At 38.0% G+C, this 20715-nt stretch overlaps 1 protein-coding gene across 1 annotated transcript in view; it reads right to left on the reverse strand.

The window, feature by feature from the left end:
- Positions 1-1108: 1108 nt before the first annotated feature.
- The window catches only part of ASCC3 (activating signal cointegrator 1 complex subunit 3), a 353954-nt gene continuing 334347 nt past the window's right edge, over positions 1109-20715 (reverse strand). Inside the window, exons 38-42 of the mRNA XM_066254466.1 lie at positions 9887-10038; positions 7577-7724; positions 3697-3906; positions 1802-1977; positions 1109-1708 (exon numbers count right to left, since the gene is read on the reverse strand). Of these exons, the coding sequence (XP_066110563.1) occupies positions 1561-1708; positions 1802-1977; positions 3697-3906; positions 7577-7724; positions 9887-10038 (834 nt within the window). The 3' untranslated portion in view covers positions 1109-1560. The remainder of the gene's footprint in view (positions 1709-1801; positions 1978-3696; positions 3907-7576; positions 7725-9886; positions 10039-20715) is intronic.

A 20715-nucleotide genomic window follows, 5' to 3' on the forward strand; every position in this document is an offset into this window, starting at 1 on the left:
TCCTCGTATGGATGGGTGAATTAAGTGGTTAACGTATGAAGTTCAATGAAGAAATAAACCGCCAATGAAAAAGCAGGAAGAACTCTTTACCTGAATTAAAGTTTAGACGCCTCATGCCCTTGGTGTGTTCACATGAGTTGTTTAGATTTAATTTTGGGAAGTGAATGCCTGCTTCTCCCCGCGCATCCCAATTCTATTCCTTCTCCGTTTTTTGTTTTTTTTTTTAGCAGCACAGAAAAGGAGGTGCACACAAGCAATTCGTTTTGGTTTCAGAAAAGCCTTTTAAATTCTAGTATTGTGATAGTTACACTGGAAAGTATTTTAAAATGATTCATCGCAGGGTCAGGAAGAACTGAAATTACTATGCAAAGATAGAATTTCACTCCACTAGCATATATATTACATGGACATGAATTCTAACAATCTTTCAGTTTGCAAAAAGTATTTTTCAAGATGGAAATTTTGGGGATATAGAGAAATATCCTTTAGAAAATTTCATCCACAGATGAAAACCATCTGTAGCTGCTGAAAATTTTAGGTTTGCCTCAGACCCATCCCGGAGAATGTGAAGACAAAGAACTGTACTGTACGGCCTATACATGCTGTGACCGTACTTCTCAGAAAAAAAGTAAAAGCGAAGTTTTGAAGTAGATGGGAATGAAGAACAGAAGAGTATGTAACAGAATGGGAAAAAAGCAGGAGAAATAATTGAGTCAGCTTGTCTTGAGGTGGCAATGTAAGTATTTTATTTCCACTAGTTACAGTATCTACATATTCTAAGATCACTATATTCTGCTTTCATCATTGAGCTCCGTAATGTAATTTCACCACATATATTATTAACATTTATGAGTATAACAAATTCTTGAAATTATTTTGGTACCTCTGGTGGTACAGCGGAGAAAGCATTGACCTGGAATGCTGAGATTGCTGGCTCGAAACCCCAGGCTTACCTGGTCAAAGGCACATATGAGAGTTGATGCTTCCTGTTCCTCCCCCTTTCTCTTTCTCTCTCTTTTCTCAAATGAGTAAGTAAAATATTAAAAAAGAAAGAAAGAACAAAGAAGTTATTTCTACATGTGGCAAAGTATACATTTTGCTAAAGGGACACATTGTGTACCACTGTCTAGGTAACACGTATTTTACATTGCAGGCTTAGAAATCCGTTACAACAGATTCTACCACTGTCATGTCTCACTGCAGTTTTCCTTAGAATGAAAGGAGCTACTATTCTTGTAAACAGTACACTGTGTAATGTAAAATTTGATTAATAATTCCTATATACTAATTTCAATATACACAAATTGAAAGATTCTCCTACGTGAGTACTGATATCACATATCAGAAAAATCCATGATGATGTTATAAAAGGCAACATCTTTTAAAAGGCCACTGCAGCTAATTTGTGTTGTCATTGACTGTAGCCATTGTCAATTTCCTGGGTGTCTTGAGGTTAGAAGTTGATTCCACCAAGGAAAACGGTAAGTAATTTGACTTTGTTCAGGTGACTAAACAGCCAGATGTCTTAACCACTTCTTTCAAATAATTGTTCAGGTCAGGTTACTTCACTTTCAGGTCAGCCAAGGCATCGGACACGTCGTCGTTGACCTGTGCAGAAACGCTCGCTGGTATGATGTGGACATGAATGTCGTACTGCTGGTCGAGGCCAAGGTAGCAGTCGCTCATGAAATACAGTGTGTAGATGTACCTAATGCAGAGACAGGACCAAAGTGTAAAACCACCGTTCCAATCACAGCTGCATTTCATTCTTTCAGAATTTCAGTGGGGAGATTCTGCCTACCTTCCGGGTACTTCAGGGGTGTAAAAAGAGATGGAAACGACTTGGTGATTTCGAACATACCCTACTCTTTTCAAAGCAATAAGTTCTTTCTTATCCACTTCTCCTAAAATCAAAAACCATCCTTCATCTTTTAATTTGGGAAACCGAGGGGTAACTGCATGGCTGTCTTGCTTTCCCTGTAAATCAGAAAAACAAAGGTGAAGCATTAAGAATTTCTAGACTCTTTATATCACTTAGCTGTGATTAAAAGGCTATACTGTCTTACTTGAAGGACGTAAATCTATATAGTTCGGTATATCTATCCAAGATGTTTTTAATTTTCTGGCTTGGTATCTTGGATATGCTATCAGTTATCTCTTTTCAAGATCCTCAAAACATTACTTTGTAGCTAATGCCACCAGAATATTTGGCTCAGTTAGAAGAGAAAGCCCTGAATCTTGACATCAATTTAGCAAATTTTCACACCATTCTTATATTATTAATACCCCATTTGCAGATGAACAAATTGAGATACAACCAGGTTTACCAAATCTTCCAAAGTCTTATTCACAAGAAACTGATATTATTTACAGGGATAGTGGGGGCGGGGGTGGAAGGCAATCAAGTATAGACTCTGGACATCAAGAAAATAAACACTATATCATATAAATACCTTCTCACTACCCAAGAATAATACTTACATTAAAAGCACACATTCTAATATAGTAATAGTAAAAAATCCTTTCTCTGAGGAATGAGAAAGTATAATCCAAGCAATTTGTAAAATATATTAATTATCACAATCTAAGATTAAATATCACCAAAATGACGGTGCTTGAAGTCTTTATTTTAGATGGAGATGACAAAATACAAGATTATTCTAGTGGATCTTTAAGACAATGATTTTATGGCATAAAATGTACTGATGACAACATTTACTAAAGATGACATGATCTTATTTAGACTCCACTCAGTCTTCTAGAGGCACATGCTTCACTTAGGGCTTGAGACAGGACAGAGTAATGTATTTTTACAACATTTATAAATAAAATTTACAGTTTTTTCTATAAATAAAACTTACAGTAGAAAGTTATTGACTGTTTTGTGTGTGAGAACAGGGCAGACAGTACTAACAAACCACAGCCTCACTCCTGTGGGCTTATTCTAGATGCAGGAAAGTCCCTGACTCTACTGGGCTGAAGAGAAGGCAAGTGCTTTCTTATTTCAATTCCTACTAAAACCCTATCTGCCCACATGCTATGTCCTAAGTCTCAGAGGGCCAAAAGATTAATTTTGATGTCACAGGCAACCGAAAAGAGCACAGTACATTAAAATAAAAACACTGCACATTTGTGCCTGTGCGAACTCTGACGGAGCTCTCCCACATGCACTGTGAGGAAGGGAGAGGCAGATGTGACCACTGAGGTGCAGGAAAGCTCAGTGGTACAGCTTTGCTCTCGTCTACATCCAGCCCAATGTGGTTCCCATGTAACAAAGTGCATCCAGGGCAATGCTTTCCAAACTTAAATGTCTTTAAAAAGTCATTTGGGGTACGGGGTAAGAATCCAGATTCCGCTATCCCCTCTCCTGAGATTCTGATGCGGTCAGTCTGGAGGAGGGCCAAGGAATCTGCATTCTGTAAGGCGCTCCAGGAAATTCTGCTGGACTGAGTCTATAGGCCATATTTTAAAAACAGTACCCCAGGCAACATACTATTATGTAAGGCCGATATTCTGGGGTTGAAAATTGGCACACGAGAACTGACTAATTTCAGAAGACTGCCTTGCCGCTTAAAGCCAGTTGAGAAAGAGGGATTCATGAATGACACGGGCGCATTAGTAATGTCAAAGATATGTGCGGCGGCGCACGCTGGTATCTGGTGTGAAGCATTTGAGAACAGAAACCAAACACTATACCTTGTGGAACCCGACGTGGGCTCTCTGCAGGCTGACTTGAAGCACATACTCTTGATCAGCATGCAATTTGATCCATTTGTTGTCATTTCGTTTGTCTGAAGTCAGAGTTGTGATAGAAAGTTCACTATGTCCTTCCACTGAGTCATCCCACCAGCCTTTGACACTTAAGCCAACATCTATCACTGGTAAGCGAGATAAGAAATTCCATGCCTGAAAGAAAAGAAAAAAACAATAACAAATGATATGGTTAATTTGAAATGCAGCAATCAACTACAAAATTATGTACTTAAAAAATAATTAATGTCTGTTTTTAGATTAAGTGTGGAGTCAATGTAGTTATAAGAAATAATATAGACAATCCTGTGTACCATTTCCCTGGTTACCCCCGATGGTAGCCTTTTTAAAAACTAAGATATAATATTAACACCAGGATATTGACATTGATACAATCCATAGCTCTTGTTCAGATTTTGCAGTTTTTCATGTAGTTTTGTGTGTGAAAACAGTATGCTTTTAACCTTTGTAGTTTAAAGTCCTTTTAAAAGCAACTAAAAAAAGAATCATTATCGTGACCACTTTATTATAATCCCTCCTAGATATTGAGTGACTAATGAAAATACTAAAAAAATAAATTTAACAATGTTATTGAGCTGGCTTGTTTTTCAGAGAAGCATCTATTCTAATATTTATGTGACTTCTACAGTAGAGAGCATTACTTGGGGATATAAAAGTAACTTAAAAAATGTGATGCCATTGTTGATGACAGTCAGCATCATCCATTGACCACTAACTGGACAGAACGTTTTTTTCTCCATATTCTAAATTTATTCTGAAAGAAAAACATTTCTGTGTCTGTGTATTATAAGGGGCCTTATAGGTCCTGGGTTCTTTTTTGAAACAAATAATATATATTTGGCATTATGATATTGAAAATATCAATTAAAATGACACATTCTAAAGGAGTAGAAAATACTTTATCACTTTTATTCTTACTCTTTAAATTGAAAGAGATTTCTCAGAAATCAGTATGCAAATAAGTAAGAAACTGCTCGTCATAACTAAATGAATAAATGAATTTCTAAGTCTATGGAGAGGATGTAACCAAATAAACTTAATATTCTCAGATAATTAATTGTCCCTTTTTTTCTGTCATTTACAATTATGTGGTACTCTCACCATCAGTGAAGAAAACTTCTCAATGTATTGGTTATTAGTTCTTTCCTTCGAACCTTTTTTTTTTTTTGTATTTTTCAGAAGCTGGAAACGGGGAGAGACAGTCAGACAGACTCCTGCATGTGCCCGACTGGGATCCACCTGGCACGCCCACCAGGGGTGACGCTTTGCCCACCAGGGGGCGATGCTCTGCCCCTCCGGGGCGTCGCTCTGCTGCGACCAGAGCCACTCTAGCGCCTGGGGCAGAGGCCAAGGAGCCATCCCCAGCGCCCGGGCCATCCTTGCTCCAATGGAGCCTTGGCTGCGGGAGGGGAAGAGAGAGACAGAGAGGAAGGAGGGGGTGGGGGTGGAGAAGCAAATGGGCGCTTCTCCTATGTGCCCTGGCTGGGAATCGAACCCGGGTCCCCCGCACGCCAGGCCGACGCTCTACTGCTGAGCCAACCAGCCAGGGCTCCTTCGAACTTTTTAAAAGTACATGAATACTTTAAATTTGGTTTTCCTTCTATCAACAATTTCTTTAATATATTCCATAGATTTGTTTACAGGCTTTGATTTCCTGTTTGCAAAGACTTTAGTGCTGTTTAGAATACCTAGTTGAAATAAAGTAGACCTGATAAATCAAACTACCCCTTAGGAATTTAAAAACTGTAAATCCAATGCAAATTTTCAATCTAATCCATTCTACACCTTGTCTTGTGATTCTGGAATTATGTCTGGAATAGATCTTGAAACAGTCAAGCCACAGAACTGACTGCATTGCGCTTCAGGGTAACAAACGATGGCCTCTCCCCTGCTGGGACCAACCGTCTCCGGGTGTAGAAGCTGTGTGTACTGTGTGCCACTTGGTGTTCACTTACCCTGGCCAGAGAGGAAAAGGGACTAAGGGGACATTTAAATACACAATTTCTGTAAGGTATATAAATTTGTGAGACATCACAAGTAACATTTACCCCATAAAGCAAGACTTCATGTTTCTTTACTTGTACCATTAAATTAGTTACCAATATATGTTTTCAGTTATTAATAACACACTGGGATTTTGCTTTATAAAAGTCAGACCTGGCTTTTATATATAGGCGTTTTTTTGTTTTTGTAGCATTTAATATTATTTTTCATCCTCAGTATATACATATATGTTGGGCGTGTGTGTGTGTGTGTGTGTGTGTGTATACACACATACACATAAGTATATAAAACATGAGCTATTTTTACAGAAACTGCTAAGACATTTCAATACCAGCCAAACATATTTATCTGAGGATTAATCTTCATCTATTGAATCAGGCAGGAGCACTGCCATGCATACAATTATTTAATTAGCAGCCAAATCCTCTGCCAGTCAGCAGCCGTTCCAGGCATACTGATGGGGCAGAAGATGCAAATCTCACAGTCGTACTGCTTTTTCTCATTACTACTGCAATTAGCACTTAAATTGATGCTTTAAACATACTAATTTCTGGAATAATTCAGGATTTGTATGTTACCTGGGATCGCCTCACTGCAGAGCCAACACCAGATTGCTCTGCATACTGAAGCACTTTTGAGCCAAATAACCATCATCATATCAGACTGAGCCAATTTGCATTTGGTTTTAAAGATAACAGAATGGCAATTTATGCAAATAAATTAAGTAAGTTTACTTCTGAGTTCTCCCTGAACTAATTATAACAATGTTCTAATTTTTCATCACATCTAAAACTTGGCTTGAAATCAATGTATGCTATACTAGAAATCTGTTGCTGCTAATGGGAGCCTTGTTTTGATTTAAATACATTGTTTTTATTCATAATTTTGATGGTAATTTAGTTAGAAAGGTAGGCACTTATTATGAATATTTAAATAGTTTTCGGTGCCAATTTTGGGTTCAACAGAAATTGAACAATCAGACTTTAATGCCTGTTATACTTTTTCCAAGTCTTGCTCAAAATTAAGTTTCACTGGAAAAAAAATGGCATGGTTTAGAAGTTTCTTTATTTTAATACCTGTATTTACAAGTCAGTATTTTAATTGTGTTACAATCCTGAATGTTTATACTTTGAAAGTTTAGGGTAAAATTGCTTAAGACTTTAAAGTCTAGATATGCCAAATATTTCTGGCATCTTTCATTCATATTTTTGGCATTCCAAAGATGGTTTGGAGAGATGACTTATGTTGTCTTTCACAACATAGATTTAGCTAAGTTCTGTGTTATGCAAATGAGGAGTTCATGTGAAGGAATACTTTAGAATCTAGTTACAATAAAGTTAGATTAAAATAAGGGTGGGGAATCATATAAAAGAGAGGAAATTGCATGAAAATATACCAGAACGTAAATTAAGAAGTATCCTGAAGGGATGAGAAATGCTCCTGGGTGATGGACAAGCTATATTAGACTTTTCTCAGCCAGATACTGAAACAAATTCTAATAATGCCAGTGCTAAATCTAATTATTGTGAAGGTCATTAGATTAATATCATTTATTCAGCCCTTATTCTATATCAGGAACTACATAAAACAGTTTACATAGTACTATTTGGCTTAATTTTCACAAGAACTTCATGAGACGGATATGTTGTTTTCATATTCATAATCATGGTTAGTAAATTGTGGAAAGAATTAAAATCCAGGTGAGACTGACTCCAATAACCAATGCTCTAAGTTAGAAAACTCCTGGTATAAATTTCCAGCAGAGTAAGGGAGCTTCCAAACATGGAAGGGATAGATTTACCTGCTTCATTTTTGCAGCTGGCAGCTCGTTTTCTACCATGGAGCTGAACACAGGCTCTTTCCCTCCGCAGGCATGCATCAGTTCAGGGAGGCACTCGATGAAGCCATGGCACCCGGCACGGGAGCCCTTTAGACCTGGGCTCCATTTCCTAAGAAATCATATCAACATCAACCAATAATTCTTTCATAGCACAAGTGAGATTTTCTGACGATGGCTTATATACAATTTGAACAGTTTATCAAAATTAAGATTACTGTAATTTTTTTTCTTTGAGCAAGAGAGACAGGGACAGATAGGAAGGGAGAGAGATGAGAAGCATCAATTCTTGGTTGCAGCACATTAGCTGTTCATTGATTGCTTTTTCACATGACCTTGACTACAAATGAGCCAATGACCATGGTCTTCAAGTCTGAGACCTTTGGGCTTAAGCCAGTGACGATGGGGTCATGTCTATAATCTCATGCTCTCGCCAGCGACCCTGCCCTCAATCCAGATGCATCCATGCTCAAGCCAGCAACCTTGGGGTTTTGAACTTGGGTCCTTTGCATCTCAGGCCAATGCTCTATCCATTACACTACTGCCTAGTCAGGCAGATTATTGTAAACTTTTTAAAGGCTGTTATTAGTAAGCTTCAAAATCAACCTGCATTCTTTAAGATATCAACCCAAGATAGGATCACTATTGCTACATAAATAGTTAGGGTTTGTCTTTCTATAAAAACTAATGTTCTACACATGGATAAAAAGTACTGAACTGGAGCCCTGACATGTTTTTAATGGATACAGACAAATTACTCTAATGTCATTACTTAAATAAAGTTGTCATTGTGAATAGTTGGGATTATACAATTAAAAGTACATTTTGGGAATCTTTGAGATTTATAGTAGAAATATATTTATACAGCATAAATAGTGGTGATTCCCAGGGACATAGTCCACCTAAATCTTATTCTGTATTTGCTGTTTATAGAGCAAAAAGAAACATAAAGTTGAAATTATACAAATATAGCACTTTTCAGGTTGACAGTAAAGAAATGGATCCAACCTCACAGGCCCCAGCAGCTTCCATAACCCTGTGTGCTGTGTCAGGGTAAGTACTCCTGCCTGCCTGCTTTACTACTGAAACCCAACTCCCAGCACTCTCAGTGCCGTACTGGAAGGGTTCCTGAAACTGAGCTGCAGACAGATGAGATATCAGCTTCTCCCCTCCTGCCACCTGCTGCTGGTGTGGCTCACTCTCTGAATGTGCCTTTTGGTTCCAAGGAACATCCCGTGGTAGGGTCTCAGGATCATGGAAACTGCTGCCCTGGAACTCACCAGAGAGAAACTGAGGAATGTTCATGAAGAGCCCCCATGTGTATCTGAGGTTCTGGTTGACATGGGTGTCAGACGCCTGGAATGACTGCCATTCCTAGTCCAACAGGTAGAGGGTACACGACAGTCACCTGCAGTCAGACTGTTTTGCTTGTCTACATGACAATGAACCAAAATTTTGGCTGTAAAGTATTTCTCTACTGGTGTGAAACAAATGTTTTTACTTAAATATTGCCAACCTTGCTTGTACTATGTACTGTTCTTTTTCTTGCTAAAATATTTGCAGTCATGTACATAGGACCTATGGGTTAAATAGCTTGATGATAATATTTATATAAACTCATCTTTAAAAATTTTTTAAGTACTTTTATTTACTGATTTCAGAGAGAGAGAAAGGAAGGGAGACAGCAACAGAAACATGGAGATGTTCCTGTATGTGCCCTGACTGGGGATTGAACCGGCAACCTCTGTTCATTGGGATGATGCTCTAACCAACTGAGCTATCCGGCCAGGGCATAAACTCATCTTTTAAGCACAGATTATATCTTGAGATGATAGTATATATAACTACCCAGTTTTGGACATTTTATAGATGCACAATTTACTTTTGAAAATGGATTTCAGATCCCTTAAATCTATTCTGCAATAACAGAAATTATTAATTTATTTAGTTTTGGCTGCACATCAGTTTTTCTTTTAAAATAAAGGTTGATTTTGTAAAGGAATAAACAGTTAAAATAGAAATGTATCCAAGATTGCCAAGTGAAAAACAATTTAATAGAAGGCTAAAATGAAGTGTGGTTCAGCTTGGGACAGGATCAAATTCCAAGTGAGAACATTACATCACTACGTCACATCTCCCTCTAGTAAGCAGGGGTATTATCACTGTAAAGAATCAGTAGTCTAGGAACAACCCGAAAATCAAGTGACCGCACATATAAAGAACATAATGCTTTGAAATTTAAAAACCATTTGCACTGAAAACAAAACCAATTACCTGAAAATGTGAAGATGGTGGAGTTCTATGTTTGGTATTGTAAGAAGAGAGGAGTCTTTTAACCACCGGCCCTGGATCACCATCTGAACCAGGCTGGTGATGTTCAGGGCAGTCACCAGCCAGCCCTGATTGGCAGCCACATCGAGCATTGCCTGAACAGGAAAAATGCACAGGTTACAAGAATAGCATAACACCTGCCCTCTTCACTGGAATTTGACATCAGCTGTATTGAAAAACAAACAAAAAACAACAAGCCTTTTACCTCTAAATGTATAATTAAAATAAAAACCAGAAAATAAATTATAGTTAGATTAAAGGGAATCAACAAGCTCTGACTTCATTTACTGCACAGCACTTCCTACAAAGTGCCAAGCATTTAGCTTTTGGGGGGCAGCAGACAGCCAGATAACAGAGGCTCACAAGAATAAAACCAAAAGAAAAATTCGGTGTCCTTTGAGAGCAAATAGCTATCTAATTTGCTGTACCAAGAGCAGTAGCAGCTACATTTAAAGAGTAAATTGCAGGTAGTTTTTTCCAAATTTATAATCAATAATGGTAAGGTGACAGGAAGTTAACTCATCAAAAATATATTCCCCCCCAAAAAAGGCTAAAGCCAGAGTCCTGGTTTTCAATGGAAATAATATACCACACACTAGCAAAGGTGACGACTAGCCAGCAAAGCGTGTGAAATGATGAGAAATTATTCATATTAGTCTATACATTTAATCTAATGTTTTATGGATAAACAAATGCTGTATTTGCTTAAAGCAAAAACTAAACAGTGAAATCTTAGTTAAACAGAGGAGAAGTTTACACAGGCAAAGCTATTTCAATTAAATTAGCTTCTGGAGAATGCTGACTTAAGGACACATAAGTTAATATGATTCACAGCCGCTCCTTTATACAATTTGAGGGGTGTTCTCTTTTGTTTTGGGAAATAAATATATGAAAGTAAGAGAAAGGAGCTGCACCTATTATGTGCTTAAAATGATATTGATAAGTAAATATTTCAGCAATAGTAAAATACATATTTATCAAATGTTATACAAAATCTCTAAGCATATTTTTAGAAATAATTTTATAGTATATTATTTTAGTAAAATTATAATTTTTAAAATTTATAAGTTAAATGTGGTGACACTGGTCTATAAGAACATGCAGGTTTCTGATAAATATCTCTATAGCAAAATTAGTCATACTGCTTAGTTCCACTGAGGAAGACACATTTTTCTTTGAAGTTCTGAATTTCCTATTCTATGTTCTTAATTTACAAAATGTGAAATAAGTTTTAAAAGCATCTGTCTAAACCAATCTGTGGTCTTTTTCTATACATCACGGGGGAAGAGCTCGAGGGGTTTGGATTCGGTTAATGCAGCAGAATGGTCAGACTGATCTTGAGCACCATGAGTCTACTAATTATACATCATAAAGCCTGAGTGTTGGTACAATATATAGATTTATATTTATGTATATGTGTGTACAGCAATGTGTGCACATGAACAAATGTACATGTTCATAAATCAAGAAAAAAACTACTTCTACTTTCCTATTTCTCTGCAGAGCTGATTAAAAACACTGTGCCTTTCTTTGAAGTGCATGAGACAAGCAGGTCATGATGGACATCACTCAGATTAAAAAAAAAGCACTAGTTCACAAGTCACAACTCTTGAGTTTTCTAAAGGAAGAGAAAAGGAAAAGAGGAATGAATAATTCTATCTAATCCAGTATGATGATGATGTTAGAAGTTGTAATGTGGAGTAACTATGGTGATTTTACATTACAACTTGACTGGGAATAAATTCCAGACCAAAAGCGCACATACTAGAAGAGCGGGATGGATGCACCATATGTCTTTATCTTTGAAGTTTTCATGACGAAGTTGAAAGATTGCATAAAATTTATGAGATTTCCCCACAATTTTTCATTGTGTGATCCAGATGTGAAAAAGTAAAAAATCATGCAAAGTGATTGCATACATGAAATAAATGAAAAGCCATAACATGAATTGAAAACTATTGTTTATCTTGTTTTAATTTAGAGAGAAGTCAGGTGGGGAGATTAAGAATCTGATACGATAAAGGTTCTGCGATGACTCAAACGTGATGAACCACGTTTGGTCACTCAGTTTCTGCTCCGTCTCCCCCCAGGGGCCCTCCTTTCTTTGTCCCCTTGCCCCAGCACTGTCTTCGGGTAGACCCTCACCAACTCAGCTGAAATATTATCAATACCCCTTTATTCTCATTCTCATCTAATTTTCCTTCAATTCATAGTTTTTTATTGTTACAAAAGTAAATTTTCACAGAGGCAACACTGATCCTGTTATTTCTCCGCTTAAATTTCTTCAATGGCTTCACACTGTGCAGAGGACAAAAGCTCTGACAAGCTTCTCTGTATGACAGTGAACACCCTGTGATCCAGCTGTTCTTGGCACAGCACTGGCCTCTTCCCACAGCACTGCTAAATCGCTGCTACTCCCCCACATTTGCCCCTGCTCTGAATGCCCTCTTTCCACAAGCACTGCTCCCTCACCTCACCTACCTAGAAATTCCTGTTCATCCTGTCAGTCTGGTTCAAACGGTACTTCCTACTGTGAAGTCTCCCTGATTCTTCCAGATGGACTGCAGGGACTTCTTTTTCCATGTGTCTGATGCTCCTGACACATGCCACCATTATCCTATTGTGATTCTTTGTTTACACATCTGCCTTTAAAAGACAAGACTCCTTGACAGCAAGAATCTAGAAATATTCTTTGCCACTCTACTCTTTGCACAGTGCACTAAAAAAATACTGCTTTTATTAGTAAAAACTCAATTACAATGATAACAACAGCTGCCTAAGTTACTGCACATCTCCCAAAGGCAGCAGAGTGTGTGTGGGGGGGTTCACAAGCTTTGTCAGATAGGCATAGGTTTGAATCCTAATTTTGTCCTACTTACTATGTGTAAATTTTGGGAACTCACCTAACTCCACCATGACAGAGTTCTCATTTTTAATAGGGGTATTATCCCTCCTTGTGGGGGTGCTATGAGGGTGCAATAAAATAATGTACACAGAAGGTATCTAATATACTGCCTGGAACACAGAAGATCTCAATAAACAGGTACCTATTTTTAAAGTTCTTCTATGATGAAGAACTAAAACAGTCCGTTCTTTCTAACAAATGTCTTTTGGGCCTGTCGGTGTTGACTGCTACGCTGAGCAGTACAGGCCTTCAAGGGGCAGGGCATGCCAGGCTGGGCGCAGAGGCGTGGGGCAGGCGGAACACTCACTAGGAGAGATGTGCAAGTACAAGGGAGCCAGGGAAAAGGCCACAGACAGACCCTGCGGCTCAGGCCAGAGTGGGTGTGTGGGCTTGGGTCTCAAACAAGCCATACTACTGTTCCGAGGTGCATACCTGAAGGGGCCACGGCCAAGGAATGGGCCCTGTAAATGGGCTTGAGGGTCCTGGTGGCCTGAGCCTGGGATGGACTCCCTCCGTCTCACTGCCCTTTATGGTAGCAGTCTTCTTGGTAGATAAGGATTAACAGGTATTTGCTCCTCTCTAAAGTGGGGCTGGCTTTGCTAACAGCGATGGCTCATTCCCCCAGTTTACCTCCAAGTGCTTTACGGATATATAATACTGAACAGCCAAAGGTTGTTTCAGTACACTGAGGAGACAGACTGCGGTCATTCTTTACCAGCTGAGCATTAACAGTAGGCAAATGTTCGGTTCCTGTTTACCGCCAGTCCACTTTCTACTTGGCCTGCTACCTACCAGGCAAAGCTAATAGGGTTCTAAGTACTGCATAGGTAACAAATGGATGGGTGCTGATTCTGTGCATGAAACTTTCCCCTACAAAATCAGTTAAACTCACAGTTCCTTGTCCTGTCCAGCTGTGACAGAATGCAAATCTGATTTACAGTACAGTATTCATATATAAAAATTACACAATTAAAACCTTATCATAAATAACAAACTGTAGGGCTGCTATGTATTTATAGGAGAGTAGATGATGAGTTTGGTTTGAACACATTTTAACTAAGGTGCCAGTATAAAACCTGAGAAGTCCAGGTAAAAATAAGGTCTGGAGAGAGGGTATGGGCTGGGAGTACAGACTTCAAGATCTGGAGCACAGAGCAGGCAGCCGAAAGAGTTAAACTGAACAGCTCTGGGCAGAGGTGTGGCTAGCAGAGTGGGGATTACCTGGAGAGGAGAACAGAAAGACAGGGAGGGTAAAGGGGTGAGGGCATCTAAGGTACTGTCAGGACACTACTGAAATAATTGTGATTAGAGCGGTCATTTATTAAACGTGTCCTATTTGTCATACATTCTGCTAACCATTTAATATAAGTTATTGAATTTAACCCCATTATACAGATGAAGACATTGAGGCTCACAGAGGTTAAAAAAAACATGCCTGCCTAGAGATACATAGTCCTGGTAAATGGGTAGAGCTGGGATTCAAATGCTGGGGAGCTTGACTGCAAAGTGCTTACATCTGACCAGAACAGAACTCTGCCTATAATGTCCAGGATGCAAGGAATGTTGTGTGAGAGTCTCAGGGGTCCTGTATTAGACCATAAGATCCTCTGATAATGTGCTACCAGGTAAAACAGAACTTTGAGAAGCTCTTCTGATAAGACAATGCTTAAAACAAACAATATGTTTGAAAGACGTATAAACAGACATAAAACACATGACACTGGTATGAAGATGGTATGGTATACCAGGGAGAGACTTGGCCTGACAGCTTAGATATGTGCCTTTAAATTAACTGAAAGACTTCAGGCAAATCACTTAACCGCTGGTATTCATTTTTCTCACCTGAAAAATGAAGGAGTTTGATTAGGCTTGTATCTGTCTTCTATAAGCTTTACTCTTTCATCAATGAAATACCAACATACTCATACTATACTGTAACTTATTTTTATAAAGTTTACTTTCTATCTTTCCAGGTGGACTGTAATATGCTTGAAGTCAGAGGCAGGAAAATCTAAGTCAAAAAAGAAGGCAGCACATACTGAGCACAGAATAGGCTGCAGAGAGAAAAGACCCTCCTGGGATCAGAGGAGGAGGGGGAGGCTGCTGCCACCACCGTGTGCAGGCCACACAAAAAAGAGCTTCGGCTAGTCCCTGAAGACCTCACAGTCACAGTCACTGGAGGCCAGCTTTGCGGTGAAGAAAAAGAACATTGATGGCACTCACATTGCAGGGTCTCAGTCACCTGTCAGCTGGAGGTGAGCCTTCTTGCTGCGAGAAGGTGAGCTGTGAAGGAGCTGGGAAAGGTCTGGAGGAAGTACTGGGGGAAGTGAAGATGTAAACAAAAACTAGCACAGCACTGAGTTTCAGCAGCATGACTTTGAAACAATAATTATAGAAATTATTAGAAACAATTAGGCACTGGAGAACAACTAGCCATGTTTTATGATTTCTTTTCCGGCAATAATGACTATGATTATTTTGGGTGTTGAAGCAGGCAATTCAATTTTAGTACATATGGTGCTGAAGCGAGCAGGAAGCAGAGAATTCATATATTGATGGTTACATAGAGAGGTGACAGATTTTGGGTTGCTGGTGAAATCACCGCTGAAATGGTCAACTCTAGAGCCAAACTATTTAAGGTGGCAAGTGAAGCCATAAGGGACTGAATTAATTGATGGGGAAAGGATAGATGAGATTCCAGGTCCAATGCTCAGTTGAGCTGATGTAAAAGATGCTGTGATCAGAGAGGAGAGCCAGAAGGTGATATGATGAAAGTGGCAGCTAATGTGGTTTGAATGCAGTAACCATTAAGAGTGGAGGAGTCTGGTGCATGCATGCAATTATGACATAGAAAAGGGTATATTATAGCCACTATGATGACTGCAAGGCTGGGATGACTGGGATGGAGCTGGTGTTTGGGGAAGGTGAGGAAAGAGACCTAGAATTTGGTACACAGCTGACAAATCTTACACACGTTGACAGTAAAACAACATGAAATTTGAAAGGAAAGATGTGGTTGGAGAGAGCTGAGGAGGCAGGCTTTTATTACTGGAGAAATGAAAACAACTAGCCAGCTTAGGAATTTCCGAGGGAATGAAGAATTGATGTGGTGTGTGTGTCTGCCTAGGTCTGGCTAAGAGACAAGAGAGGGAAAAGTAAAAAAGAAAAAAGAGATGGACGAGGCGGGTGGGAGAGGCTAAAAACAATGAGACGTACACTTACTACATTCACACACCCCAGACCTCATCCTCAAATGGAACTGATGGAAAACTTAAGAACTTCTGGTACTTAAGAAGTACCTGGCTTTATGCAAAGGTAAAAACCAACAACCACAATAACCACCACCACCATCATCACAAAAACCAATTCTATTTCTCACCCTCACAAACAAAAAGAAGCAGAGTTTAGAATATGGACACTCTCTGGAAGGAAATCTTTTATACAGTAAGGCTACTAAAGCAAAAGCCATGCTTTATGACTTGAATAGACCTCATGCCCTCAATATTTATTTTGAATCAATTTCTAGAATTCCTTAATTCAACCACATTTTCATAGTGGTGTTACTCTTTCTGCAAAGGACAGATTAATCCAAATCTACAGATAGTTTTCTTATTTTCTGCTATTTTAGATTATACTTTAAAAAACTATTTTATATCAAGTAAAATAAACTTTATTGAATTATTGTGAAAAGTCCCAAACTGAACTGTATAAAATCAAACTGTACAGACAATATGCATATAGTGGTAAAAATATTTGTATAGTAAGTGCAGATTATAAAAATGTTTCATAAACACCTCTCATTTAATCCTTAAAATACTAGCATGAGGCAGGTATTAGTATTATTATTCCCTTTTCACAGGTGGAGAAACAGAGGCTCACAGAAGTTCGGTGACTGTATAATCACATCAATAAAGTGAGATAAAATTAAAACTTAATCTTGGTTTTCCAATTTCCTATCTGTGCTCATTATACATACTACTTCTGAATGATTTACATATACTGTCTTCTTTCTCTCTCTCTCTTTTTTCTTCTTTTTCAAGTGAAAGGAGGGTAGATGGATAGGCATGTGCCCTGACCGTGATTCACCAGGCAACCCCAGTCTGGGGCCGATGCTCTGCCCATCTGGGGCCATGTTTGAATCAACTGAGCCACGGCTGCAGGAGGGGAAGAGAGAGAAAGAGAGAGAGAGAGAATGGGGAGGGGAGGATAAGCAGATGGTCACTTCTCTTATGTGCCCTGACTGAGAATTGTAACTTGGGACATCCACACACCGGGCGACGCTCTATCACTGAGCCAATCAGTCAGGGCCTGTCTTATTTCAAGGAGGTCTTAAAGTGGTTTATATCTTTCCTCTTCCCTAACATAACAGAAAAATGCAAACTCCAGATAAAATTATCTCATTGTCTCCGAACAAATTTTGTCAACGCAATTCTTGAAAACCTAAAAAACTTAAATTTACTTAAATCTAACATTTGGTTATAACTACATTTTATATTTGATATACTGGCATTAAAGATCTTTTCAAACACAGATGAATTCTGGATTAAATAATCCAATGGTAAACAGAAACTTGGAGCACTGTGACCACAAATTAAGACAACTTCATTGGAAGGAATTAGAATTACTGGCTTAGGCCACAAAAACAAAAACTGTATCATTAAATGTACACCAAGAGGTATGTTATCAGGTAGATAACAAGTTAGATCTAAGGTCCAATATTAAAAAATTTCTAAACTTCAGTTAAAGAAGTCTGTGAATGATGACATATTGTACACATAGGGAATATAGTCAATAATATTGTAATAATTTTGTTTGGTGCCAGAAGGTTATTAGAATTGTTGTAATCACTTTATAAGGTATAAAGATGTCGAGTTAACTGTGTTGTATACCCAAAACTAATATATGTCAACAATACTTTAATTAAAAATAAAAATCCCCAAACAAAATATGCCAACCAAATAGTCTGTGAACTTAGTTCTCAGTGCCTTCAAGATGCGCCTGTAGGGTGTATACATGGTGGCTACAGTCTCTGCCCCGCAGCACGCACGTGACTTGCACCCTTTCTCCTTCCCGTCTCCTGAAAGCCATCCTAATGTATGCAGTGACAGTGTTGGGATTACAATAATCACATGAAAATAAGATAACGACTAAAGTTGAATGGCTAGACAATGTTGCTACTTCTGTTCAAATTAAATTACGTAAGGATAATTACTGTCAGAGTTTAAGAGACAGATTTATTTAGTCCAGAATGAGAAAAAATATTTTCATTAATTTATAAAAACCAAGTTGTTATTTATGGAATATCATGAGAGTGCAAAATACTATGCGAAGATCATCAAAACAGAAGTCTGAGAGATTCACAGCCAGGAGGAGCCTAAGGAGTAACAACTGTAACGTGGTATCTTATATGAGATCCTAGAATAGAAGGACATTCAGTTACCCGGACAATTCTGAGTAAGTATAGACTTCAGTTAATAATAATGTGTCAATATCAGTTCATTAATTGTGACAAAGTACCACAATAACACAACAGATTAATAGAGGAAAATGGTAAGGAATATAGAGGAACTCTGTTCTATTTTTGCAACTTTTCTGTAAATCTAACTATTCTAAGATATAGTTTATTTTAAAGAGAACTATAGAAATTCATCTTAGACAGCTTGTTAAAACATTAGTTGTTTGGAAATGCACTTTTTGGTTCAAGAGCTCCCAGAAGTTTTACAATGATGGGAAAACCTGAAAAAAGCTTTCTTGACAGAATGACACACTCCTTTAAAGGCTCAGGGCATTTGTAAATAATGATACAATATTTTGTCAATAATTAAAAAGCTGTAAGTACATTTATAAGAATCTTTTTCAATAGCAACAGTTGTTCACAGTAACTTTCTCCTGAACTTTTACCCCCAGAAGGTTAGCATTCAGAAAGCTCAGCTGCTATCTAACAAACTTAATTAATCAAAAAGTCATTTCCGAGTTGTAACTATGAGTAAAAGTGCTTCAAGTGCTCTAGCAAGCCTACAAGTTAATCAAAATGCTAATGCAGTACAAATTAAAGTTGTGATTAACATTTCACAGTAGCTGCTTAAGTGAATTGATCACACAAATGGGTTAAGCATTACTCATTTCCTACAGCCCCAATCGGGAAAAGGGTTGTTATGTGGGTATGAGGGGAGGAGCTGGGGGCAGAAGGATACTTCATAATAGCATCTATCACCACTAAACCATCACCGGATTGTCATACAAAAGCTTACAGGTAGAGTCATCCAGGGGGAAACAGCCTTCCAAATTATATTAGAGTCCTTGAGGGGAGATTGCCAGTAAATCATTAAGAGTAAGTAAAGGTGTTTAATACCTCAAAATCCACACATTTGTGTTAGTTTTGGAAATGTTAATGCATCAGCTCTGTGTTGCTTCTGGAATAGGAAATGGTGCTTTGTTTTAGGTTGTGTTTTGTGTGTTTTACTGTGGAATTAAAATGTATCTTTATTTTGGATGAGAATTCTGCACCATAGTGTGGACCTTTGCACTTAGAAGAATAATCACTCAGGATTGAATTCATTTAGAATTACTTGTCTTTAAATAGCCATCCATTAATAAAACTCCATCAGGCTCCTATGGCAGGATATGAGCTCCTAGCAGTCTGGCCAGGAAAGCAGCCTGAATTAGACTTCCCCGCCTCTATGAATTTGATAAGGTCACGCTAATGTTTACAACAGACTACATTTGTTGGTAGACAATTCAGATTTGGCAGCTAATCTTAAAAACATTATGAGAATCGTCACACAATAAATCGCCCTTTCAATCCGCTCCTAAGAAAAAACTAGCCAGGAAAAAGTGAGATATTTATTTAACCCATTCACCCATGACACACAGATCTACTGTGTGCCAAAAATTATGACCAAGTCACCTTAACTCTCAGTGACATTATAAATAGTTATTGATAAACTTCCAGCATACGTTGGATGGTACAAAATTCCCCAAATGCAGGCACATGGTGTTAACAGTCCTTAAAACATACCTATAGAAGATATGTTTAGAAACTGAATACTGTAATTTTCATTTTAGAGTCCTTTAAAGACTTGAGTTGTAGCAGTTAACTCTTCAAATTGTGAACTGCTAAATATGTATAATCTAATTTCGGAAGTTTATAAATTATTTACTTATAATCCACCTATCTTTTCCTCAAAATAATCTGAAGAAGTTTTCTGAAGCCGATGGCGTTATACTCTCCACCTAAAGATAATCTTTTCATTTGGTCCAATTATAGGCAATAAAAAATATAAAAGGATTCTACTAAGAATATGTAGGAGATTTTATTTACCATTTGTTATACCAAAATATTTCTTACAAGTCCTGGATGAAGGACTTGACCAAGGACTTCTTTTGCTAAGGCTGGCAATACTGCACTACTTTCACTGCTAACTATTTGACCCTACGATTCTAAAACTTGTTCATTTAATTGACATCGACATTCCTCAATACATTGACAACCCGCGGAGCCTGTGCTTAGTGCACCCATAAGTAAACCATCCTCAAAGGTTACATCAGCCTTGCTCCATGGCCTTGCTCCATGGCGGTTCTATCTTCTGGTATTATCAAATGTGCTTTATGATTGTTTTTCTGGCATTATCAAATATGCTACAAGTGGGGATCATTATAGAACCAGCTATAGTCACAGTATTTCTCAGTTAAAAGAATTAAATCAATAAAAATATTATTAATTTTATCTTTTTTTGCTTATTGTATTTTTTCTATACTCAGAACCTAGTATGGCCATGCATATGCATCTTATTATTTAAAGTTCTTTTAAAAATAGGTTGAAGATGCAATTTTTGTTTTTGAACAGCTATGGGTTATAGAAAAAAAA

This window comes from Saccopteryx bilineata, chromosome 1, assembly GCF_036850765.1.
Source record: "Saccopteryx bilineata isolate mSacBil1 chromosome 1, mSacBil1_pri_phased_curated, whole genome shotgun sequence".
NCBI lineage: Eukaryota > Metazoa > Chordata > Mammalia > Chiroptera > Emballonuridae > Saccopteryx > Saccopteryx bilineata.